The 27,235-nt window shown below is 37.9% G+C and overlaps 2 protein-coding genes across 4 annotated transcripts; one reads left to right on the top strand and one right to left on the bottom strand.

Annotated features, from left to right (window-relative positions):
* Positions 1-82: 82 nt before the first annotated feature.
* On the top strand, positions 83-13,990 carry LOC308393305 (solute carrier family 22 member 13). Of its 2 annotated transcripts, none has more exons than XM_080876974.1 (10): positions 83-615; positions 2,337-2,434; positions 3,472-3,626; positions 4,927-5,095; positions 5,178-5,280; positions 8,097-8,242; positions 9,849-10,060; positions 10,437-10,545; positions 11,476-11,727; positions 11,956-13,990. In XM_080876974.1, exons 1-10 carry the CDS (start codon positions 319-321, stop codon positions 12,035-12,037), a joined length of 1,623 nt encoding a protein of 540 aa, XP_080733100.1. In that variant the 5' UTR covers positions 83-318; the 3' UTR covers positions 12,038-13,990. The 2 variants fall into 2 exon arrangements, with proteins under 2 accessions (XP_080733100.1, XP_080733101.1); XM_080876975.1 differs by having other exon boundaries at positions 549-615; positions 2,341-2,434; positions 11,931-13,990.
* On the bottom strand, positions 13,756-25,821 carry sh3yl1 (SH3 and SYLF domain containing 1). 2 transcript variants are annotated; one of them, XM_080876986.1, is made up of 11 exons: positions 25,663-25,821; positions 21,894-22,004; positions 21,633-21,746; positions 19,823-19,887; positions 19,472-19,584; positions 18,134-18,262; positions 17,885-18,029; positions 17,382-17,463; positions 17,210-17,275; positions 15,989-16,021; positions 13,758-14,932 (listed from the first exon to the last, which is right to left on the bottom strand). In XM_080876986.1, coding segments are annotated over exons 1-11 (1,068 nt in total). In that variant the 5' UTR covers positions 25,664-25,821; the 3' UTR covers positions 13,758-14,723. The 2 variants fall into 2 exon arrangements, with proteins under 2 accessions (XP_080733113.1, XP_080733112.1); XM_080876987.1 differs by lacking the exon at positions 17,210-17,275 and having other exon boundaries at positions 13,756-14,932; positions 17,355-17,463.
* Positions 25,822-27,235: the final 1,414 nt, after the last annotated feature.

The following is a 27,235-nucleotide window of genomic DNA, read 5'->3' on the forward strand; positions in this document are numbered from 1 at the left end:
CAGAGCTTAATTTATTTTCTTTCATTGCCTCTGGCTGTACCTTCTCTTTTCCAGTACAGGTGGTCCTGGTGCCGGACCGCACATGACCTCCGGGTGTCGCTGTACTGAAAATAGTCCCCGCTGTCGGGCCTTATGGAGAAAAGAAGGCGTAATAAAGTTGGCCCTGAATATAAGCCGCCTCCTGCTTGACAGGTCAACCACTTTCTTGTGACAGCAGCAGCTGTTCAGACCTGACCGGCACGCGCTGCTCAGAGGTCTGCTGGAACAACATGTGGAGCTCCTGAAGAGTTCAAAGTTGTGAGTTTTGAAGTTTCCAGCATGGTAAAGGTCAGGATGAATCAGCTTGTGGGAGACCAGACAGGCCCGCTCATGTCCCCGCTGCAGCTCTCCGTCTACTGGCGCCTCGCTCTAATCTTCTTCTTCACGGCTTTCCTCTTTTTTCTGGACATTTTCACCACCGCTGTGGTCGCTGAGACATGTCGCCATGGCAATGATACTGGCACGTTTGCTTCGTGGCTTGAAAAGTTGGCACCGAACAAGGAGGAAAACCAATCAGCGCTCAGCAAGGTTTTAAAGGACGACGCCGATTGGAGGACAGAGAGCGGGATCCGAGACGTGAGTGAAGATTATTTTCATTGAGAGGTCTGAAGTTGTAACACAGTCATGAATACTGTGATGATGCAACACCTGGGGATATTTTTAAGTGCGTGTTTCTTATTCCCTTTACTGTTATAGTTATCTCATGGTTTAAAGTGTAGGCCTAAATATAGTTTCAGACACATTAGAAATGAACTGTAATGAAATGAAAAACGTGCAATTAATAAACTTTAGATTTTCTAGTTATATAACTTTCAGTTTTTGACACCACTGAAAGGCCAGCTTGGGGCCTCTTTCACCAAACATTGTTTCAACATTAAATGATCGGTTTAAAGTCTCAGCCAACATGCTAACTGGACAGTAATCTGCATTACATAACAGCAACTCTAGAGATTAACATGGTGTTAATGATCAACTTGAAGCTGTTAATGAACCATTTCTGAGGGTAAAGTAAAAAAAGCTAATTTTCTGTAAATCGTCTGTCATTAATCGTAACTGAATTTAGCCATGCTTAGCATAAGCACGTGTTGTAATCTTTTTAACTCGTTATAGACATTTGTAGTCATGTCTGGACCTCTATCTAGGAAATCCAAGAAAGGTTTCAGTATTTTTCAAGCACAGAATCAAAAATTTGCTAGTTCCGTCTTCCAAATGCACCTGTTCAACTGCTTATTAAAGCAAATTTCTGATCAACCAGTGGCAGCAACTCAATGCATTTACGCATGTAGACATGGTCCAGACAACTTGCTGGGCCAGCACCAAACTATGCATCACAATCGAAAAGAAAGGGTGATTTAAGTGAATTTGAATGTGGTTGTTGTGTTGTGCTCTTCTGGGATTTTCCCCCTCAACCATTTCTAGGCTTTACAGAGAATGGTCTGAAAAACACTGCAGTTTTCTAGGTGAAGAGGAAGATCTTGGAATGTACAGCATGTAGGTGCATTCCTGAATATGTTAGAAGTCACAAATTCTGAGTTTGCAATTGGAATTTTTTTTATGAAATGCCCCTTTAACTTGCATTTCCCACTCGGAAATCCAAAGCAGACCAACATACCACGGATTACTAACCCGGCTGAATAGGGCTGTGCGATATGACCAAAATCTCATATCCTGATAAGGCATTTATCGTCCTGATAACGATATAAATCACAAAAATTTAACATTCTCTGTAAATTCTGTGAATCTCGGGCAGCTCGACTTGCGTGAAGTGTTTCCAGCTGGGCGTCGTGTACCTAGAGTCCAGTGTTTTAACCGATGCATGAAACTATACATTTTAGACATAAGTTTTAACGGCTGCCGTTTTCTTTGTGAGTATTATTACACAGCGTGCTGCGGGGAAAAGCCTGTTCTAACGTTTGAGTCTAAGGTTTATTTTTTAGCACCTGACGGCTCTTTTTTGCTTTTCATCAGTAAATATTCTGCATCTTCCACGTGATTCAGTTTATTTTGAAAAGTCTCAACAGGATAAAAGGATTTTTGATTCAGTTCTTATTCAACTAGTAAAACACATCCAAACACATCCAAACTGATTATGGCCAAGTTAATAAACCCCCACAGCTACACATACACGTCATGTCTCTCATTGTAAACAGAAAAGTTAATCTTTGTGAAACTTGTTTCATTGCATCTTATATTTTGGTTCTCTGAGTGTATTCTGGACTTGAACATCTATATTTGCCTGTGTGTGTGTGTGTGTGTGTGTGTGTGTGTGTGTGTGTGTGTGTGTGTGTGTGTGTCAGTCAGTGTGTGGTTGGACAGACTGGTTGTCTTATGGTCAGATGCTCTTCATGACTGGTCTGCTGCTGGGATCTCTGTTTGGAGGAGCCATATCTGACCGGTACAACACAACACTTGACAGTCTGTAATACACTACTGGTCAAAAGTTTGGACCTTATATTTTAGATTCCTCAAAGTAGCTACCCTTTGCTTTATTGACAGCGCTGCAAACCCTTGGCTTTCTGTCAATAAGCTTCATGATGTAGTCACACTTCACAGGTGTGCCTTGTCAGGGTTCATTTGTGGAATTTATTGCCTTCTTAATGAGGTTGGTACCATCAGTGTTGTGTAGAAGTCAGGTTGGTACATAACTGGCAGCCTAATTTGACAACTGTTAGCATTCATATTATGGTAAGAACCAATCAGCTAAGTAAAGCGAAACAACAGTCTATCATCACTTACTAAAGGTCAGTGGGTCCAAAAATTTGCTAAAACTTTAAATGTGCTTTGCAAAAGCCATCAAGCGCTACAATGAAACTGGCTTACATGAGGACCGCCCCAAGAAAGCTGCTGAGGTTAAATTCATCCAAGTCACCAGCCTCAGAAATCACAAGTTAACAGCACCTGTGTAAGGGCTATTTGACCAAGAAGAGAGTGATGGAGTGCTACACCAGTTGGCATGGCCTCCACAGTCACTTGATCTAAACCCAATAGAGATGGTATGGGATGAGGTGGACCGCAGAATGAAGGCAAAAGGGCCAACAAATGCTCAGCATCTCTGGGAACTCCTTCAAGACTGTTGGAAAACCATTTCAGGTGACTAACTCATGAAGTTCATCAAGAGAATGCCAAGAGTGTGCAAAGCGGTAATCAAAGCAAAGGTTGGCTATTTTGAAGAATCTAAACTATAAAACATGTTTTGAGTTATTTCACACGTCTTTGTTCACTACATAATTCCATATGTGTTTATTCATAGTTTGACGCCTTCAGTGAGAATCTACAATGTAAATAGTCATGAAAATAAAGAAAAAACATAAAAAATTAGAAGGTGTGTCCAAACTTTTGACTTGTAGTGTATATGTCAAGTTTAAGTTAAAACAAACATTAGTCATCACTCATCTTCAAACAAGAAAAATCTCGCTGATGGTTTCTGTGCAGGTACGGAAAGCGTCCAGTACTGCTGATTTCCATGTGCGTGCACGCCGTGTGTGGCCTCGTTCCTGCTGTCTTTCCTCAACCACTCCTCTTCCTTATTCTTCGCTGCCTGACTGGAATCTGCTGCTGCTGCATCAACATCTGCGCCTTCAGTTTAGGTAACACAAGAAACCTAAAAGCATGATTAAAATGTCGTATCACAGATCTACTTTCATCCCGTTATATTGAGCTGTGGTCTTCATTGGACATTTTCTGACCATTAATAAGTTAATTAAAGAAAGTCAGTTAAATGTATGAGTATCCAACTTCAAAATGTTTTTAGAAGTGTCTCACAAAGTATGTTGGGGAGCCTGCAGTGTTTTGTGCGAGCTGGAAGGTGGTTCGTTATCAGACAGCCCTCAGTGGGCTTTGGGTCACTGGCTGGATGGTGACTTTAATTGGACCGTGGTGGGACATACTTACATAAGGCTGATAAAAAGCACGTGTTCCAGATAAAGCCATCTTGACCAGGTTGAGGCCTAATGAAGCAGGATTGCTTCCAGCAGCTTCCTAACCTTTGACCCCTACAGTGTTATGTGCAGACTGGAGGAAGCAGTCTATTCCTTCAGCTTTGATTTAATTTAGCAGCTAGCCTTTACATAGTAAGTCATGGACCCAAAGTGTAGGAAGACTCAGGGTCTTATAATTTAGCTAATTCAATATTTATTGTATTTATTGTATTATATTTCTATCCATTGCTTCAGCATTTATTGTCAGTTCTGACCTCCCAGCCCATTGTTCCTTCAGTGGGCTGGTTTCAGTCATTATGCAAATGTACTGTTTATAAGTTTGGGGAAACCTGCAGTCAGCTGAGACTGAAGAAGTCACTTGGATGAGTGACGAAACGTTTCTCCCACAAAATGCTACGTCCAGATGAACAGAATCAACTTTTGGAGGGGTACCTTTAACACCTTTTCTTTTTGAAATGATCACATTTTGTAAGTGGTGTTGTGGGTCAAAGAAACAAATACACACAGACAGAGATTTGGTTTATTATTCATTGTTTATTATTATTATCAGTTAATTTTATCTAACTCTAATTACCTTAGCTAACTAAGGTAAGTCATTATGTTTAAAGATGACTCTATGGAGACTTTTTATTATAGATTTATTATCTTTTTCCTTATGCATGTTATCTGACAGTGCTGTGTGCTAAAGATGAGTTTTAAATTATGAGATAAATGTATGTATATTTAAGTTGGCCAATCAGAAGGAAGTGGGCATTTAGGGACTGGAGCTAAAACAGTTGGGCTTCAGCAAGGTTCAGTATAACATAAAGAAGGGTAGTTTTTAAATAATAAATCAGGTAAAGCTACTCTAATAAATCTTAGAAGCTTTGGAGAGCAAGTTCACATTGAAGATAGCACTGAAACCTGCAGAATTTAAATTGTAGACTGTTTTAAACTGTTTGCGTTGCAGCAGTGGAGTGGACTCCCCCTGATTCTCGGCTGTGGCCGCCGGCTTTCCTGCCATTCTGCTTCAGCCTGGGGACAATGGGTGGAGCTCCTTTGGCCTGGCTCAACCCTACCTGGACACGTCTGCACCTGTCACTGGCTCTGCCTCAGATCATTTGTCTGCCACTCTACCTGTAGGCCAACACACCTGTTCACCTGTGGTAGCCTCATTTAGACCGTTAATAAAGGAAGCAATAACAGTTTTTCTCCTTCAAGTTCAATCCCAGAGTCTCCCCGATGGCTGTTGTTAAAGAAGAGGACAGATATCCTGGACCGTTACCGGAGCAACAGCCCTGCAGATAACCAGCGCTTGGACCTGGTAAACAAACATTTGCCTCATTTCAAATCATAAATGTCTTGTGTTAACAAGTAGGATTATTCCTTATTATAACCCAGCTCCTCTTTGTGTTAGTTTGATAATGTTTAACTGCAAGATATAAAGAAACAGATGGTCTTCTAAAATAAGTTGGAAAATGGTCAACAATAGATGGAAAGGTTATGTAATGAGAAAGGTGCATTAAAACTTCTGCCGTCACTCTTTACGATGCTCTTAAAAGAACATCTCAAGGAAACTAACTCTATCAGAGGTAAACTGGAGAGGGGTCGACCACTGTTTATGAATTCTGTCATCTGTGGTCTGTAAAAAGGCTGTAGAGCTTTGGTGTCTATGACGTCTTGTAGCACTAATGTGCAGGAACACTGCTTAAAACCATTGTTTGATGGATTGAGGCTGACCTGACAACCACCCTCTGGTCTGACCAGAATCTGAGATTCTCTTTGGAAATTATGGTCTTCTGGGACCATACTGCTTATTATCAGCACACAGTTTAAATCACTGATGATAGGGGAGTGAGTGGGTGGGTGGGGGTGTTAGTATCACATGACAGCTGTCTGAATGACAGCCTGAACATGCTGTCATTCAGACATGCCTATTTGAGCAAAGGCCTTGCTTTCTTCAGGAAGACAAAACCACATCGTACTCGTACTCCAGCAGCGAAGAGTCCAGATGTTAAACTAGCTGAACCCTGAAAACATTTGAAGAATTTTTCTACTGAAAACTACAAAAAACAACAGGCTCCAAACTCATGCAGGGGGGAAAAAATTGCAGCTGCTTTTCGGCACAGCTATTACATAACAGGGGATTCAGTGTGGTGAAAAACATTCCCTGTATCAGCATTTTTGAATGTGTTGGCATCAGAAACACAGACTAACAAATCGATTGTTCTCATGGGAGTTTTTTCTTTCAAACATTAGGTCAAAAAACAAACAAACAGTTTTGAATCAACAGCTGGATCATTTGTAAGTGCTTCCAAGCTGATAGCCACCGAATCAGTGATTTTTGTACAGTAACTTAAAATTCAAAAATTTACAGCTGGTTCAGTCTGGATCAGGTGGGATATATATATATATTAGGGGTGCAACGATACACAAAATTCACGGTTCGGTTCGGTTCGATACTTTGGTGTCACGGTTCGATATTTTTTCGATACAAAAAAATGTTCAAGCATTTTTAATTTGTCATTTATTAAAATTATAAATATATATTTTAACTCAAAAGTACAGTTTTAAATTTAACCCTAACCCTTGTGCATGTTTTTTATTTTGACAGCGAATGCACACCTGCGGACCACTTATGTGCAGCCCTGGTTATTTAGCTCGTCATATTGCAGCCACAGAAATTATTTTGTCCATGAAACCATAAAGCTGCACTTTCTTTTTGCCTTATAGTCTGATTTGTCATAACTTCCCCGTTTTGTGGTAAGCTTTTCTTTGGCTGTCACTTCTTCACCCTGACCTGTCTTATTTGGCTCAGCAGAACTGAAATGCTTTTACACACGCACTCACATAAGCTCAGCGATTCTCTGCGCGATCAACCTCTCACATGTTTAAGCTGCGGGAGATTTCACTTGTCATGTTTCCATAGTAAGCTAACGATTAATAAGACGATGTCAGAGGAATTGGTGCACAAATTATCATCACTCACAGATCAGTGCTGTCGCTCTCTATACACAGTTCGCACGATTGCAAAGTGAAAGCAAAAAAACAAGCGCAAATTCAAACGCGACTTCAATATGTCACATATTGACAGTGGCTCACCGATGCCAATGACATAATTACCCAGCTACATTTCTGAAAGAATGCAAAAGCATTGACATATATTTTTCCTACAATAGCCCGACGGGCAGGGAAGAGATAGAATTTTGGTAGCCCGTCTGAAAAAAATCGCTAGCTCCGGGACGTCGGGCTAGCGATATTGAAAGCCCTGTATCTGATTGAGGAATCACTCATCTTTGGAAAAGAGAGTTTATTACAGAGAAATGGCTCTTTCCAAAATAAAAGCTATACTATCCGCTTCTTCTGGGCTATATTCTCAGCAGCATAAGGAGAATCATGTGCTAACAGCTGTCTAAATGACTCGGCTAAAGTTAGTAGCATGCTTGTTGTTTTTGTCTTTGCACTAGGATGATGTCGGCGTAAATGTGCAGTCATATTCGTTGTGTTCCCACTAGTGCTTTCAGGTTAATCTTGTTGAAATGACCTTAACGCCACAACACGGCAAATCTCCGTTAACGAGCTACCGCCGATCGCCCCGTGCATGGGGCTAGACGGCCAACACGTTAACGAGCTAACTGCGCTAACATACTAGTTCACACCAATGTAATTGAGCATTGCATGGCACATCCAACATACTGTTTTACTTTAGTCCATGACTCGCTTACCTTCAGGGTCATACGTCACATGAAAACCAAAATAATTCCAAACGCCAGATCTGAATGAGAGTGGGGGAGGTCCATGTTAAAAGGAGAGCTTAACTTCTGTCTCGCTAGCTTGCCCTGCGCTCTTCCTTCTGACTATGCTGTCTGTGTTGAGCGCTCAGTGGATCTGCGCTGGACAGTGCAGCCTAGGCGGAGTAGTCGAACACAGATTCACTGAGCGCTCAACACAGACAGCATCGTCAGAAGGAAAATTGATAAAATAAATTACAAATGTTGTATTGTTCGATACATATGCGTACCGAACCGAAAGCACTGTATCGAACGGTTCAATATCGATACGAATATCGTTGCACCCCTAATATATATGTGTGTATATGAATAAACATATATAAAATAATCCAGCTGTGTTTGTGTGCAGCTGTTGGACTCCGCCTGGTCAGACTTGCAGAAAGCCACCGAAGCTCAGAGAGAAGACCCTGTGACTGGAGATCATGCCTCCAGTGACATAATCCACTTGAAGCACCCAACTGTCCTGATGCGATTGTTTGTCATGAGCTGTGTGAGGTACCTACTGCACACGCTCCATATGGGACACAGCCCTTTATAACAAAGATAAATAAACATATGAATATTTTCACATCAAATTATTAGATTTAAAGTCACAATATTTGGATAATTATATCTCATATTAAATATATGAGATAAAATTATTAACTATTTGTAATATAGTTGTATAATAGAAGGCAATTAACCAATTAACGTGGTACGACAAAATGCCCGTGTAACGAAATCCGTTTGCGAAATGTGTTTCGCTGTTCCACGTGAAAGACGTATTGTTGTTGCAGTGCGCTATTTCGTGTGCTTTTTGTTTGCAATTAGCATTTTGTTCATTCATAATGGGGCCGGCATGAGGCATAAATATGAGTGAGTTTAAAAAAATGTTAAAAAAAATATCATTGCACAGTGTACATACTGTACGTACATTAATTAACGTAAATGTAAGTTTTAGTTTTTAGTGTTTAGAATTAAATTCCATACCGTTATTTACATGTACACGTACGTATGTGTGCATGCAAACGTATGCTTTCTTCAGCCTCCACCAAGAACTTTGTCTTCAGCCAGCATCGCCTCACTCAAAAGGCGAAGGAAAAAGGTGCTTCGACTTACGAAAATTTTGACTTACAAAAGAAACGAATTAATTTCGTAAGTCGGGGTTCCACTGTATATATATGTATGTGTGTGGATGGATGGATGGATGGATGGATGGATGGATGGATGGATGGATGGATGGATAGATAGATAGATAGATAGATAGATAGATAGATAGATAGATAGATGAATCTTTTAGTATTGCATGCAGAATAATTTGTAAAACTGGAATAAGGGAGTTTAAGGAACGAGAATAGACTGTTCTCAATAAGTCTGAGCCTCCTCTTGTTTGTGGCCAAAGGTAACAGGGTTATATAATACATAAACAACCGGTGTGAAGTAACAGCATTTCGTCATCAGGGAGCTTTGGTTTGTGTGAGTTATAACACCAGGCACACAGGAACCTTAAGCTGATATCATTAAAAGTCCTACACTTGAGTGAGTGTTTGATGGATAAAAGGCTGCTGAGGGTAAATTTGTATTTACTAATTTCTATTTATACGGAAAACTGTGAAACAAAATGGAGGAAGTGTAATACTCTGTGTGCAGTACAACCAAACTGTGGTTAAGTTTGAGCAACAAAAAAACCCCTTCAATATGCTGAGTTAAACTTTTACAGGTTTATGTCAAACAAACCTTAATCAGAAACGTTGTCACAGTTTTGTTTTAAAATTCATCATTGTTTAAAGTGTTCACTTACAAGTCCAGAGGAAACCTTGATAGATAAATAAATAAATAAATTAATTAATTAATTAATTAATAAGTTGAAAGTGAAATAAAAAAAGAAGAAAATTCACAAAACAAAATACTGGTAAAATAAATACAATAAAATAAATAAATAAGGTGAAATAAATAAAATAAATGCAAATCCATCAAACAAAATAAAGGAAAATAAAATAAAAGGAAAATAAATAATAATAAAAATGCAAAAATTAAAATTCACAAAACAAAATATTGGTAAATTAAAAACATAATAAAATAAATGAATAAATACATAAATAAATGTCCTGTCATCCTCCAGTGCGGCATCAGCTTTGACATACTATGGAATTTGTTTGAACATCGGCTCATTCGGTGTTGGCGTTTACTCCGCCCAGTTCTTTTCCGGGCTATCAGAAGCTCCCTGCTTGCTTGTCCCATTGGTTCGTCTGGGACGCCGGCCAATGAGCATGCTCGCTCTGTTCCTCAGTGGAGCTGCCTGCTTCGTGTCGTTACTCCTGTCCAGGTACAATGGTGAGTCCTCCGCATTTTCAGTATTTTAGGTTAGTTCATAATCACTTTTAAGAGACATTAAATATTAAATTAAATTAAACTAAAATGAACACAACATTAAATAAAAACATTAGAAAAGCATCTGTTCTTAGGATTCTATTCTTGAACGCCACAATAGGAGACTGTGTTAAAAGCTCTTGATGACAGTTGCTCTTTGTCCCAGGCAGTCGATTTATTTAATCTATTTAATCAATATTTTTAGTGGGAGAAAATACTGGTATTTAATATTGGTAGAAAAAACATAACATTAGTGGGAGTAGGTGGAATCATTCTATATGCAGTTTGCAGCCTCCAATCAAATCTGACCACCATCTCTGAGACTGGTACTCTGATGCAGGTACGCCGATGCTGGTTATGAGTCTGGCTCTGTTGGGGAAACTCTGCGTCCTGGCTGCCATCTTTATCTCCACTCTGTACAGCATTGAACTGTTCCCCACTGTGGTCAGGTAGAAAACAACACAACACTCTTTAATGCAGGTTTTCCACAAGCAGACATTCCTCTAATGTTCACTTGAGCCTGGCTTCAAACTTAAAATGTCCAGATTTACTGCAAAATAAACATGTTTATAACCTGTTTAATTTACCTCTTTCTAACAGCCTTATGGGGGTGGAGGTACATGTCTTATAACGCTTGTATTAAAAATTTGCTGTTTTTTAAAAATAGGGGCGTGGCCTCTTTGACTGACAAGTAGGTAAAGACACAGACAGCTGTAACTGCTAGCTGTCTGCTAAACTTCACTTAAGCTAAGCAGTCTCTGGACTGGACCCCTGGACCAAGGATGGATCAAGGATGGTAACCGGTTCTGCTGTTACAAAGTGTTTGTGTTATGAGCCACGGCAGATGTTGTCCTTACCAAAGCGAAAATATCAGTCAGATTATAGTTTTCTGTTTTTTGGCAATTTGGTTACTAAATAGTTGTGAACTGAAATCTACCCATCATCTTTTTCACGTACACAGACGAGCAGTTTCTGGAAACGAAACATCAGTTTAACAACATGTATCTTCTGTATGAAACTTCTCTTTTGTTGCATGGTGAACCAAGGGCACCATAAACCCCGTCCAGTTGTACACATTAGTTAGCCTATAGAGGTATGATTTAACTTGAAAGCAAAAGTTGTAAGGTTGGTTTACTCTCATTAAGCATATATTTCCACACCATCTGCTTCTTACTTCCAATACTTAGTTGAGCGATTTGTTTATGTATGATCTTCTAGCTGATATTGAAGTCTTGCAAATTTAATTGGTCCTATTGGTTTTTGAGCTACTTTTCATCTGAGATTAGATGTTGAGATGTCGGGGCAATTAAACAGCATAGCAGAAATCTTCTCTAGCCATTGTTCAATAAGAGTATATATTTTTTTGTTTTTAAATCCAGGCAACGCTGTTTATCACTGGTCAACCTGTCTTTCCGGCTCGGTTGCCTGGTCAACACCCTCGTCCCCGCAAACCCTGACGGAGCAATCTCCTTGGCTGCTATGGTTATCTACAGCAGTGGACCAATCATATGCTGTGGACTGTGCCTGCTGCTGCCGGAAACCAGTGGTGTCCCACTTCCTGACTCTGTGGCGGACTGCAACAGGCAGCTACAGCCCCACCAACCTGCCATGGATGCGCTCTGGAGGACAGAGTGAGTTTTGGTCGTTTTGGTGGCAATAACTTTCTTTAACGTTCTTATTTTTTTAAGTAGTTTACAAAAACCAGTAATAATGGCTGTAAAACCCAGAGATGTACATTTGTTTTTCAGAAAAACAGCTACATTTGTAAAATACAAAGAAATATAAAGAAATAAAATATATGACATCACATGTGAATTGCCTGGCTCGTTCACAGCATCTCCTGCTGTGTGATTTTTCAGGACACTGGTGAGCAGCCAAACCAGCAAAGTGGAAACGTTCCCTGTGGAGAAAGTCAGCACAATTTCAGCACTGCTGATATGAATGCAGCCGGCAGCTTTCAGTTACTGCTTTGATATTAATTAGACCAAAAACAAACATGAGTTCATGTTAGAGAAACTTCATACCTTGAAAACACCAGCCGGCAGGTTGAAATTATTCCCTCTTAGAGGATGTTGGAGGATTTCCAAGACTTGAAAGGCAGTGTGTTTTATTCTTATGCTGTTTTTTTTTTCCTATTTGTTACCACTTTGCGTTTTTATTATTGTGAAAATAAATTGAACCAAATGCTGATTTCCTTTTATGTTTGTTAATCAGCAGTTTTGGGTTCATTCATTGTTTTATGAGTGTAAAAAGACATTTTAAGTTAGAGTTTTGAAATAAGTATGCTTGAGCCAGTGCTGTGCATAATCATAATCTCTATTTAATGAGAATCGTTTAGATTTGGTTTTTACAGGGATTTCTCTGACTCTTTTAACAATGTTACAAACTGTAAATGACAACATCCAGAAAAACTCATCCATCTCTTTATTTCATTCTTATCCTGTTTTTGTACTCAATTAAGGGGAAAAAAGGACATATTTGAAAAATGGTCATATTTAGTGGTTTCCTTGTTCTCTTTTTGTTAGCTTTATGTAGCGTTTCCAGTCTTTTTTTTGCCACTATCCCAGTTTTACATGTTGTCTGATTTTGAGTTTGATACTTACAATATATTTATGGCCAAAGACCACAAATATATGCTTGTATACACAAAAAGACAATACTTAGTTCCACACTACCAAGTGTACAAATGCAGGTTTGAGCTTCCACTAATGGATTCTGCTGCATCCCATTGGGCCATTGAGTACCATAGATGTGCTGAGTACACAAACTGTAGTAACTAGTTGTTGTTACAAGTATATTCTCTATGTTATCCACTATTCCAGGAGATGCCACTATTTTCCCATGTTTCATTTGTTGGTCCTGTCCCAGACATGTGAATGTCACATGCTTTGTAGGAACACATTTTGGTTTGCTTGGAGTTGTCTCAAAGAAACAAAGAGAGACAGAAGCAGGGTGTTATGAAGTGGAAACAATAAACAGCTGAAATGTGAAGCTGCCAATAAAGTTTAAAATAAAAAATAAAAAAGCTGTTTCATGTTAAAGGAGCCACAAGGGTAACAAGTAGGTTTAGAGTATCTTCATCATCTCTAGTATCAGTTTCTCTTAGATTTAAAACTAAAAACAGACAAAAACAACAAAAATGTTGATTTCAGATGTAATTAAATGTTTTTAACAACTGCAGGTATGTTACAGTATTGTGCCTTTGTTGTGGGTGTTAATCTTTAAATGTGTTTTTTTTTTAATAAATTTGTGCAAATATAATATAATTGACCATAACAGGAGCAGACACTATGTATTATTATACACAGTAACAAAATCATAATAGTAAAAATTATTGTATTACTGTAAACAAGTTTGTGATAAAAAAAATAAATATTGTTTTTACTTTGATGTCATTGACAATGACTTTAAATAAATGTGACTATTTGTGATGATGTGAGGGATTTCAGTAATGTAATGTTTTTCTGTGAGATTAAGCAGGAAATATTCAAATGTCAGCCCAGTTAGCTTTTTAAAAAAAAATTTCTGTTGTTCTCTCTGCATAAAAACAAGCGCATATTTTAGAACACATAAGGTTTATTAACATTTGCATAGGATCCAAACAGTACATTGTACTGCAGCTATGAAAAAGCCCCCCCCCCAAAAAGAATACCCACCCACACCACAATTATTAATCTGAAGACATTGTTAAGATTAAAACATTAGCAGATCCCTAAACTCATACTTTAAATGTCATTTTAAAAAAGTGCAAAGTGAAGAAAAACAAAATATTTAAACTGATATGCATATATTAAACTCCTTAAAAATTCCTTCATCCACCTTGTAACCCGCTCCATTTAACATTATTACAACATCATGCATAACCATATTTACATGCAGAAAAAAAAAAAAGAACAAGGGTGCAGCAAAGTCAGTATAACCATCTCCACGATAATTGTAACACATTGACTTAAAGAGCTAAAGAAAGTGCCTAACAGTTGGTGTTGAAATTTACAGCCCCTTAAAGTTCCCTGATCACAGCAGCTGACAGTTAAATTTCAACTTTTTGTTCAATTTTTAGACTTTACAGCAGTTTTGGTGGTGCCACTGATCTTAAAATATCAAGACTTTAAACTATAAAAGAAACTAAAGTAAACTAAAAGAAAAACAAACAAACAAACAAATGCTTCTGTTGGCAGCCAGCCTTTAGGCAACCAGCCTAAAGTTCCCAATCAATTTCAAACTAAATGTAAATAATAATAATTATGATGATGAAACTAATAATCACAATAATAATGGAATAGTTGATTTCATTTAATCCAAGTGGTTGTCTTTTTGTGATTCAAATTTGTACCAAGAAACAACCAAACAGTGGTACTTCAATATTAAATGTGAAACATTTGAAATGGTTAAAAATGCCAGTTAAAATATTTTTGTGAAATATGTCAAAATGTATTTTGTCTGACAAATGTTTCAAAATTTCCAATATTACATTTACTATGTGAAAAACCGAAGGATTCATAATTCATTTACAAGTATATTCATGCAGTGGAGTGTTTACGCCTAACAGAACAACCACGTTCCAAACTCATTTTACCCAATATTGGTTCTTTCAGATGTTTTTCTGTCAGACACCCAGAGAGTAGTATCAATATGTAACAAAGTTTGCAGGAAAGATCCCAACCCGACCATCTTCCAGTTGCCCCTCCCACCAATCATACTGGGAGTCTGTCTTCGTGATGACAGTGATACGGTCGCCTGGAACAAAGCTGAGGTCACCTGGCTGCTCCCCTGCAAAGGGATGTGTCGCTGTGACAACCATCAGCCCAGTGGCTCCACCCTCTGATGATCCCCAATCTACAATTAACAAAAACAAAGAAAGTAAAACAGAAACAAAACAAACATTTGACAAAAGCAGATTTAATTTACTGCAAATTCACTGTTTAACATAGGTCTGATATATTTATGTTGTACAATTCAGAATATTAATATTTATTTACAATAACACATAGAAAACAGATGTTGAAACTGAGACATTTTACTATTTCATGAAAAAAAGCTACTTTTGAATTAGTTACGAAAGAAATAGTAAGGGTTACTAAAAAAAAAAAAACAGCTGGAGGCACATTTTTCATCTAATTAGATCATGAGAAAATCTCATTCTCTAAATTACATAAAAACATCAAAAGCTTAAGAGAATCTGGGAAAAAATTAAGGGACAAGGCTGAAAATCAATATTGGATGCCTATGATCTTCAGGCCCTCAGGTGGCAGTGCTGTCATGGAAATCACTGCAAGGACTAAGGAACACTCACTGTGCCATCCACAAATCTGAACATAATCCATGTCTTGTCTAGACCAAAGTTAAATTAAAGGGGATCGAGGCAGAGTAGAAAACTGTTTTGTGGTCAGACGAATCCAAATTTGAAATTCTTGAAATTCTAGTATATGGGCACTACAACCTGGGAACTTAAGAGAACTTTGATAAACAGGCTCCTTATCACTATTTAGTCCAAGAGGTATGGGGGTACATGAGTGCCTTTGGAACCGGCAACTTGCACATGTGGAAAGGCACCATCAGTGCTGAAGGTATCTAAAAGTTTTAAAGCAACATATATTTTTACACATTTTATCTAGACAATGCTAAACCTTGGGGGGGAAAAAGACTCAGCACTACTGAGCAGCTAGAATCTTCTACCAGGCAATACATTGCCACAATTTCTAGTTTTATGGACTACTGTTAAATGAAGAGGTGCTGCCATCAAATATAAAATGTGCTTATGTTTTTTTTTTTTTCAGTTTAAACATTTGATGTGTTTTTTATGCTTTATTGTGAATAAAATATGGGTTTATGAAATTTGCAGATCATTTCATTTGACTTTTATTTAAATTTTGCACAGTCAAATATTCATACCGTTCATCTGAGAGTTTCTGGAGGCAAACTTACCTGAAAGAGAAACAAAACATCAATTTGAGTCACGGCTAATGAATCTGGAGAAAATTAATCTACAGCTGTGAAAACATTAATAAAAATAAGTTCTCAAACAAGAAATATGAAAGACTAATGCTCTTTTTCCATCTTCCTCCATTAAAATTTATTCATTAGTGTTTAAATAAAGAGCTTATTTAAAATAAATAGCGCTGCAGTTTAAGTTGCAGATATGTGCTGTGAACACTAGAGAGAGCTGCAGCCCCAAAGTTGATAACAATATATTAATGTGTTTATCACTGCACAAGCAATCATACTGACTTACATTAATTTGCTGAAGACTCACTGACCTTAAACCACGTCTTCACCATAAAATTAATCATTTACCTTGGAGGACTCTTTTATCAACACAAAGGGGTCAGGTCCCCGCAACGTACCTGTTTGAACAGGTGTGTGTCGCCGAAGTATGCACACGCACATACGTACATACACAAAACACTAGGATTATTAATGGGTTTTGGTACTGGCTGCATCAAGGTCGTGGGTTAATAACAGACTTGAATACACGGTGTGCCATGTGACCACATGAAGATACAAAACAAGGTAAATACAAATGGGAGACAAAATGACTGAAAACGATGCTAAACAACCACATGGAGAGTTGACAAACTGAAAGAAAAGGGATACAAAATGAGCACGAACAACTTTTGTTCTTTTTGTTTTGCATCAGTTTAACCATTTCTCGAGCAAAAAAACCCCAGGATGTTGTTAAGCCGTCCATTACAACCACAATGCCGTGCTAAACAATTATGAAGGGACACAAACTGACCACAGAAACACAATACGGCCACAAAAGGCATGGAAATCTGCCTGAAATGGGACGCAAAATGGTTTAAAACAAAATGACAACAAAAAGGATAAAAAAAAAGAAAAAGAAAAATGACAAATTCTGACTATAATAAGATGCAAGCAAAAACCCAAAGAAAAGAAAAATATGTTTGTACTAATTGGTTGATTTGAATTCTCCAGACCCAAAACCAGTTACTAACATGGGCAACAAAACCAAGTCAGAGGCCTCTGAGTTTGAAAGTGAGCTCAAGGAGTCACAGCGGTCCTCACAAAATGACAATGAAAAAAAAAAAAAAAAAAAAAAAAAAAAAGAATAGCTGGTAAGGAGTAAATAATGAAAGTTAATGTAAAACTCACTTGAGGTTTCAGATTTATAGACAGAGACACTTGGGTAGAGAGTGTTTTTAGTCCTTACTCCAGCTCCTGTACTCAGACACATAGATGCAAAAACACACAGACACACACCCCATTACAGACAATTTCGTCCATAAATTAATAGCACCTGAACAGTTGTATTTTTGAGCTTTACCGGCACTGGCTGCTGACACCTCGGAGTAGCTTGGTGGCTTTGACTGGATCGGAGCTGGTGGTCTGGCTGGGCGAACGGATGACTGGAGACAAACACAAATGTACACTTTATGTACTGCATATTAGATAAAGGCAAAAAATAAATAAATTTAAAAAAAAAAAAATCACATGACATTCAGTATAACAGTCACTGAGCTACACTTAATTTGTGTCTCCATTGTTTGTTTGTTAGGCAAATGCATAAACCACTACACTATTGAACCACTATGTAAAAAATAAAACACAGTAATTGTCAGGGTATTTTAGATGGATGCTAAACTGCATACTGCCTCTATTCCAACAGCATGGCTTTGTATTAGAAAAATCTGTGTGCTGAACTGAGCTGCCTGCACTCACCTACCCTTTAGTGAGCACACTGGAAACTATTTAGGGCATCATTTGAAACCATCCTCACTTCACACATAGCTGCCTTTCCTTTTTGAGTTAAGCTTTTGGTTTGCGTACCCTAGTTTGCAAGTTCTTGCTTGTCCAGTCGGTGGTGTAGGCCTCAGTGTAGACATCTAGGATGTGGTAGAGGTCATAGCACTCTGACGGCGGTTCCACATCACCATTCAAAATGGCAGATGCGCGGATGTCTTGGGAGTAGAATCTGCAACAACACTACTGGATTAAAGACAAGCACTTGTTTGGAAAAGAGAGAACTAGTTAAACTTCTGACATGCAGCAGATTGATTCGTGTTTTTTCCCCCATACTTGCGGTTGGTTTCTTTGCGTTCAATGAGGCAGGATCCCTCCAGAGAAATACCTGCAAACAAACCTCTGGACCTGCAGTAGGTGTACACAGCTGCAGTACTCCGCAGAGCCACATCAGCCTCCACGTTCCTAACAAGCAGAATTTATTCTATTGATCAAACTGGCAAAGGTGAAGTTTAAATGGTCAAGTAAAATTTCAGAATTTGAAAACATTAACACCTAATGACCGGTTAATTAGCACTAGTGATATGTTTCACAGAACATGATCCTGGGTCCTATGCTCTTTTTAATTTTAAAAACATTTTTTCTGCACAAAAATAAATAAATAAATGTTTTTCCAAGCACAGATTTGTTTTACTGGATGAAAAAAAACAAAAAACAAACAAGAAATAAATAAAAACAAAAACCAAACAAACCAAGCTGCAAGTTGGTTCATAACTACCCCCCCCCCCCCCCCCCCAAAAAAAAACAAAAAAACAAAAAACACAATCAAATAGCAAAATAAAAAAAACTGCAAAACTTGCTTCAATGACCAATAAATCTGTGTTCCAGCTTTTGTGAGTGAAGCTATAGCTTTTTATTGGCTGTTATGACTATTTAGCAGTTTGTACCTCTGTAATGTAGCTTGCTAGTACAGTTAGCTGGCGCTAGTTGATACCTTAGCTTTTCAATCTCTCATCCAAAGATGGCCACTTCTGGCTACAAAACCCCAGCATAGTATAGGGGAATGAATTTTATATATATATATATATATATATATATATATATAAAAATCACAGTCCTTGGTTTCTCCAAGGACCTGCAGTCTTCTTTAGGTTTATTTCCTGCTGTGTCTGTAAAACTATAGCTGGTTGCGGGTTATTCAATCACTGTGTATGTGACTAATTTCATAGTACCATATACACTCACACATAAACTAACTGTAACAACTGACCATCTTCTTCAAACTAATTCAGCTCTGGCTACCATTTGTTGTCTGTCTGTAACATTTATTGAGAATGAACCGACTGACATGTAACTCGCCACGCCCACAAACACCTGCCAATACATGAGCACCAAAACCGGTTAACCCACCCTGAAACCACCTTATTCTAAAATTAACCTCAACATCTTAATTGGCCTCTAAAGTAAATCACGGGTGATTTTTTTCCCCCACCTCAGACAGTTTGGCTATCTGCTTCAGGCCTCAAAACACAAACTGTCATTAAATGTCTCATAAATCTCTAAGCAGAATAGGACAATCAAACCTAAGCTGTAATTTACATAAACAGAAAGCATTCAAGGCAATTAAAAGACAGACAGACAGATTGTGTTAGGAGAGGTGGGGAGTAGACTCACCTTCCAACAGGTCCCACGGCGACAGTGGCGTTCCCGCCAAGCGTCAAGTTCCCACCCTTTGTGAAGGCTTCGACGGCCCTCCGGTAATTCAGGATGATCACCAAGTCTGACACCTGAGGGGGGACCAGAAAATTAGCTTTTACTTCTGCTTTCCAAAAAGGGATGTGGTGCATTAAAGGACAAATTGACATCTCAGTGATGCAAACCGCTGCATTCACAACCTTTAAAAACACTATTGATACATTTATGGCAATTATTGTGAACCCCTAAATTCAACACAAATACAAATGTTTCGTCTTGGAACGCAAATCAGAAATCAAATAAATTAAATTATAAGATTTGGGATTATACCTCCACCCCGATTTCGAAGCCTCCACCCAGACCAGCGATGCCAATAGCTGAAGGTGCTGACCAGCCTGCAGACACAAAAACACACAGAATAAAGCTCAAGCATGGATAATATTTATGGCTGAAGCCAGGATGGATTATTCACACTGCTGGTGCTAGTGTTTTCAGATGTGGTGAACTGCTCCTTTAATGTGAAAATCCAGAAAACCAACAAAAGAGCCTGAAGAAGAAGAGCAGGGGTGGTGGCACCACTCAGTAAGGCCCGTGTGACCCTCGGTGGGTTCTGGCACCACGGCAAACTCAAACATCCGCCACCGCCGGACCAGTTCACTGACATCAAACGCTTGATGTGTCAGATGACTACAGCACACTCCCAACACTGCAGGGAGGCCTGGTTTTTAACCGCAGGAGCCCAAAATGTCACAAGACAAAACAAAACAACAAAAGGATTATTGAGAGACTCAGGAAGATCAAAAACAGCAAAAACTGAACCAAATAAGAAGAAAAAACAGGACAACAGGCAAACAGCAGCAAATCACAAGAATTGCTTCGTAGACTGCGGCTAAATCCATGATTAAAAAACAGCTATTATTTCCTCCTCCAACATGACACCTCTGCTGTTGAACTCTCTTTACCTTACTAATAAAGAGTACAGACTTTCTAGAACACATAAAAAAAAAATGTGTACTCATCTTATACTTTGTGACAATCAAATAACAGAGGAATAATAATTCAGTCACTCAGATCAATCATGCAGATAAATTCCAGAAGCAACATGTTTCTACAAACATACAAAGACTTTACTTGGAAGGGTAATAAAAGTATACTACTGTCAAAATGCCATCTACAATTGATTACAATCTTTTTTTTTTGAAGTTCAGTTGCTTTGTACAACTGTTACATCACACAGACACATGCTAAGAGATAAGAGCATATAAATTCCAAGAATTCCACTACAGTTTTAGCACAGAGTTCTTGGACTGTCCTCGTAGTACTGCACAGCAAGTAATTTTCCTCAGATATTTGGATTCAAAATGCCCCCAAAAGGTGCCAACAGTACAAACATAGACCAGGGTTTAATTGGACTCCAATTAGCTAACATGAAGCCTAGCAGACAGCTAGTAGCTACAGCCACTGTGCCACTATCAATCTTTCAAAGAACATAATGGCATAAAATGTGAACTTTAAGCCTTTATACAATTTAAACTGGTGATTTTATAATTCACAGCACTAAAATTGTATAAAGGGGGGAATTAGCTATAAAAACCAAATCTACTTTTTGAAGCAAGCTGTAAAAATGTTAAATTCTGTTGTAAAATGTCTTCAATTTCTCCAGACTTTTGGTGCTTATATCCTTCAGACAAATACAAGCTTGCAAAACCATATTTATTTTGTGTAGAAAAACAAACTGTTATATCCACAAGTAAAAACAAACAATAGAGGACTCAGAATCGTGCTTTGCGGAACACCATGCTAGTACTGCTGATGCCTCAATCGCATTTAATTTTTTTTTCTGGAATAGCTTAATTTCTCAGGACTGGAGTTTGATGCTTGTGAGTGAATCATTTTATTTGTCAATGAGGCTGAAGTGCTGGTTGGAAGGAGCAAAACAATTGTGGCTTGATCGAGCACGGCTTTGTTCTATCTGACAGATGAAAAAAAGAAAGACAACATAAGTCTCCACATATTTTGGCATCTGGTGACTTACCTGAGCAGCCTTCTTAATTAAAGTTTATATTTTTTGAAACACACCGACAGTTGCCTGTGCAAAATTCCAAACCTTTACAGAGCATGGAAGGAGTGGTGATCTTACGTTTGTCAGGAAGCCTGGCGATTACTACTCCACTGCCTCCTCTGGCTGTGATCATGAAGCCTGCCTTGATGACAGAGATGATGGCCAGACCCTCAGCCTTCGCTATTACGTGAGCTACAACAAAAATATGGTAGAGTACACACTTTTAGCTACACTACAGTAAAACACTTCACATTTTAAAATATATTAGAAAACCCAAGTATTTAAAGAGCACTGGACTAGCCCTCAGTATATAAAGCTGACAATATGACAGGTTGTTACCGGGGATGAGTTTGTCTGGCCCATTTCTGCTGGAGATCTCGGTGAAGTCTCTCAGGATCTTGGCAGCTTTCTTGGCCTCAGACTTCAGGTTGGATGGGATTGGGTTACTCACTGCAAACACCCAAATTACATGGCTCATTAAAGGCATCAGCAGCTCATTCAAAGCTGCCCCCTTCCACCCTACCTTCCTCAACAGCTTGAAAAGTTATCATCCTGGCAACAAACCGAAGAGTAACATTCATCAATGAGCTCACTGTTCACTTTAATTGATCTTATCTTATCTCCATCTGCAGCAAACAAACTTCCCATTACGCTTTCACTGTGAGGCTCAAAAGCTCATTTATGCTGATAACTGGCACGTTATTTTAAGGGACATGTTTACTTATTAGAAAAAAAAAAACAATCATTTTGCTCACGGCTGAAACGAGCTGAAGAGGAACATTCAGTCCAGAACAAGAAGAAATAAGGACAGATATGAGCTTTTCTGTGACATAAAAGGAATTCCCTTTTTACGCAGCTTCCTGGCCAATAACTAATCCATTAGTGTAATGTCAGCAACACTTATGTGCATATCCAAATAAATTTCCATTAAGGAGGACTACCCAATTAATGCACTGAATATTTTTTTGCCCCTACTTTCTATATTTGGATTTATTTACCTTAAAATAGAAAACAGACAAAACTTCTGTAACTGCAGTGGTAAAAGCAAATTTTGTTTTTTAGAAACTTTTGCCAATACAAACAAATTTTTTAGAACATAAATATTTGTGTAGTTAAACCCTCTAATTTTTACATTTGTGTGTAACATTTATAAAATGTGATTTTCACAATATCAAAATTAAGTCTATTATTTAAATATATAAATTTTAAACTACTAAATTTGTTCACAGACAAAAAAAAGAGAACATATCTGAAATATAAAGAGATTTAAATAAAAACAATATTAATAATTTTTTCTAGTATTTAAAGAGATTTAAAACAAGTCTTAAAACTTATTACTCTTAAAACATTAAAGTCTAAAATATATTAAGTATGAAATAAAATATAATTAAAATATTAAATACATTAATAAAAAGTCAAAAATGTTTTAATTATCTCAGAGAAAATAAATATAACAAAATATCTGAAAATAGAATCTTTCTCATATATAGTATAACACACACACACACACACACACACACACACACACACACACCTCTAATGATTTATCATAATATTAATTGATGGATGTCTAAACCTGTAGATGATAACACATATGACACATAAGTCTGCAGGTGCAGGACCTTTTCATTCTTTTCCAGAAAGAATTAAATGAATCATTCACACACATATATCATTATGATCGTGTTTTATTCTCTACCAAGTCATGGGGATTCTTTGAACTCTTATTTGAAAACAGCAGCTCAGTGTTCACATTTAAAAAATATATTTTTAAAAGTTAATACCAGAAAATGAATTTGTATTTCTGCTTTTGAAAACAGTAAGAGATTCATTTTCTTCCCATTTTCTCTGTATTTGATTTTTAAGATTAGATGACTCTTCTTCAGGTCACATGTCATAAGACTTTCCAGGAAATCTCTGCAGTGAGAGTCAGAGAGCTGTGACCAGTCTGCCGACATGCTAAAATGCACTCCTGCTGCAGCAGCAAATTCCTGACACATGACACAGCCTGAACAGCACATCCAAACGTGCCGCTGACCAACAACACGCCAACATGGCCAAGTGCTCCTGCAGCATCGCCTAGACTCCATCACAGCCTGCAGCACTGATGGAGAAAACACTGACTCCGAGAAACCGCCCAATCCTCCATTCTGAACGTGAATCCAGTGGCTTCAGTTAGACTCCACAGGGCTAGCACTGAGGTGGTGTTAGTTATAGCCATCTTTCAGACAGAATCTACCTGTGTATGGAAGTTCTATTGCTCTTTTTAGACAATTCTAGTCAATCATGCAAGTTTAATTAGTGTCTAAGGAGGTTGAAACATTCCTTTATGTTCTAGTTGTTGGTCAGAAGTTCTGGTAATTAGACTGTGATCATCTACATAGAAGTTTGACTCATCTTTGGAGCGGTTATACAGGATTTTAATTGTTTTTTTGGTTGGCTATGGGTGTTCCTTATGCCTGCAACAATGTTCCTTTGGACTTTAAGATGGTACAGTTTGTTAAAGAGATGTCTAAATAGGTCACTAGGGAGGGTTCCAAAGTCACTGCATGTCAACTGATGATCTGTGATTTCCCTGTGATTTGCTCATAAAAACGTTGAAGGGGTAATTTCAAGTCTTTTCAAGCCTTTCAATTGAGCTATTTTTTAAATAGCTATATCTAGAGAACTATTTAACCTATGTCATTCAAATTTTTAATCAAAATATTTATTACTATGACCTCAGGAATATGGCATTTTGAAAATGTAGCTGAAGTCCAACATAAAATTCTAAGACCTTGGATTAGTATATGGCTTACAGGAAGCTTAAATTCCACCATGTGTGTCATGAACTAGATCGTGTTATATATAAATTTATCATATTTTAATAGGTTCTGCATTACTTTTGATATACTTGACAAAAAAAAATAGCAAAACAACAGCTTTGTAATTAAGTTTAGTTTTGGTGTTATTTATAATGGTCATTGCAACATTTATCCACAAACCTATCTAGTGAGATAGGTATGTGGATTAGCTTGATTAATACAATGAGAGAGGCTACAGTTACCACAAGTGGGCGTAGGTATACAAGGAGCATGACATCACAACTGCTCACAACAACAAGGTAAATAGCTTAATGTGAACACGATGGTTTGATGTAGGATAGTAAAACACAGTTATGATGGTCAAGCTGGGAATGTTTCTTGGTTTGGTCAGTTCTCTGGCTGTTCTTGATGATGGAGTTCCTCTTAGTAGTTTCTAGTGGTTTATGGTTTTGATCCATGCTATAGTCATCAGACAGGATTAACTTGTCTTGGTTAGTTAGTCATTAATAAGAACAGTCAGATTTTTGGCAGAAGTCCTTTAGGTTTTAGTTATTTAGGAGCTGGGTTGTCTTTAAAGAGGTTTTAGATGTAAATGAGGAGCTTTTGCTAGAAATTAGCACAGATTTCTTGCTTCTGTTACCTCCACAACGAAGTGCTGATTATTTTTCATAAGATTCTGGTCACATATGACTAGGTCCAATGGCAATAAACTAGTATAATTAATCTTATTAATTTCAGACGTAACATAAACCCAGCAGCACAGAGAAGCAGTCACTCACAGCTGATTAACAGCTAACGATAGCCCATTAACACTAATTAGATGTCACAGATTCTCCACAACATGAGCAACCCTACCCAACCCAATCTAACCCTATGGCCAAGGCCAAAATAGGCAGCATGTAAGTTTAATTATATATATATATATATATATATATAGAAAAATATCTTAAAAAAAACAAAAACCCGAACAAACTGTCAGATGTCTTGTAAAGTTTTTTTTTTTTTTTGTGTACACATATTTTAATAAACAAATATTTATTCCCCTAACCCACATATCCCTCTGCCCGTGACCCTCTGGGGGGTCCTACTCTTCAGTTTGGGAGCCAGAAAAAATAAAACTGCCGTTTATAAGGGAGTAAACATTAAACTGTAAGAACGTTTCCTGGTAAAACTGGTCTTCTTTTACTAAACCTAACCCTGTAGGTGTCCAGGTAGAGCAGACAGGTAGAACAGACCGGAAACAGCAGGCACACACATAAAACAACTCCTTGTGTACTTAAATTACTTTTTTATCTTTAACTTACTTTTTTTCCCTTGTTTCTTCTCTGTCAGTTTGACTGACGACAGGTAAGCAGTACAAGCCTCTTCACTTCACTTCCGCTTCACCTGACGCTTCTCACAGCCGGAAACTGCGCGCGCAAAAACTACGTAAAGGAGAAGCTCTAAGCGGAGGCACGTGGTTAGGTGAGGGCAGTTGGAACTGTGTCGGTTTGCTGTGTGAAGGCTGGTGCTCTCTATCAACTAGGCGCGCTCTCGCGTGTCTGCAAGGTAGCTCGACCGGGCGGCTTTTCCCCTGATTTCAGACTCTCAGGTGCGCGGTTAATGTGGAGGCTTTTAATTTGGTACTCAGATGTTTTTTGTTTCTCAGGTATATTGATATCTGACAGTAAAAATACTGCATCCAGATAATGAGTTTTACCTCTGGTAGTTGCACATTGAATTGATTGATTGTATATATTATTACAATATCTAAAAAAAAGTCTATATATATAAATACACTGAAGATATTAAAAAATATGTTATTTTTATCAATAATAAACAATAAAAATGTAATAAAAGTGTCCATTGATATATAAAGCATCCATCCATCCATTCGCTTCCGCTTATCCTCTGGAGCCTATCCCAGCTGTCATAGGGCGAGAGGCAGGGTACGCCCTGGGCAGGTCGCCAGTCTGTCGCAGGGCTAACACACAGGGACAGACAACCATTCGCACTCACATTCACTCCCGCATTCACACCTATGGACAATTTAGATTTTAAAACTTTTTTTAAAAGTATTTAAATAAAAAAAAGTATTTACTATTTAGTAAGTAAACTATCTCGACAACAATAACAGAGCTACTATTAGACCAATATAAAACAGAAAAATTATAAATAGAATTATTAAAATATCAGATATTCATATATACTGAATGAAGAATTTTTTGTATTTTGTTAGCAAAATGGAAAATAGGTGCAGGGTTTTATTGAGACATGTGCAGGAAAAAAATAATGCCATTTTTAGCCACTCTATTAATCATATTCACAAGAGCTCACAGCAGATAGCTCCACATGCTTTTTTGTGGAATGTTTACAGGAAATGCTCTACCTCACACAACCCCAAAGGAATTTGTGTATTTTTTTGCTTGTTAGGCAAATGTGTAAACCACTACACTATGGAGCGGCTACTTAAACGTGTTCAAACATACATGGAAGTAGTCATGCATGCCTCTCCTCTTTGCCTTTTCTTTCTGTAGTTTCTCTCTTTCTTTCTCTCTCACTCTCACGTGGAATTGTGGCCGGTGTTTCCTTGCTGATGGGTGGATGATATGGCATGTTTCTGGCTAAGAGTTTTTTGTGGAAAAACACAAAATTATGTCTGTTAAGCTGTGTTATCATTGCTGTTTTTTTTAATTGAAGAAATTATGTGCGTTTGTGGTAATCTGCAGTAACAAAGTGCCTAAAGATATATTTAAAATTGTAGGCGTCTTTAGGCATCTGTAAATCAACACTGGTTGATATCTTTAGTTGTGCCTGTTTTGCCTGAATGTCTTGTTGGTCACTGTTAACTGGTTCAACAAACAAACAAACAAACAAACAAACAAACAAACAAACAAA

This window comes from Rhamphochromis sp. 'chilingali', assembly GCF_963969265.1.
Source record: "Rhamphochromis sp. 'chilingali' genome assembly, chromosome: 3".
In the NCBI taxonomy this organism is placed as follows: domain Eukaryota; kingdom Metazoa; phylum Chordata; class Actinopteri; order Cichliformes; family Cichlidae; genus Rhamphochromis; species Rhamphochromis sp. 'chilingali'.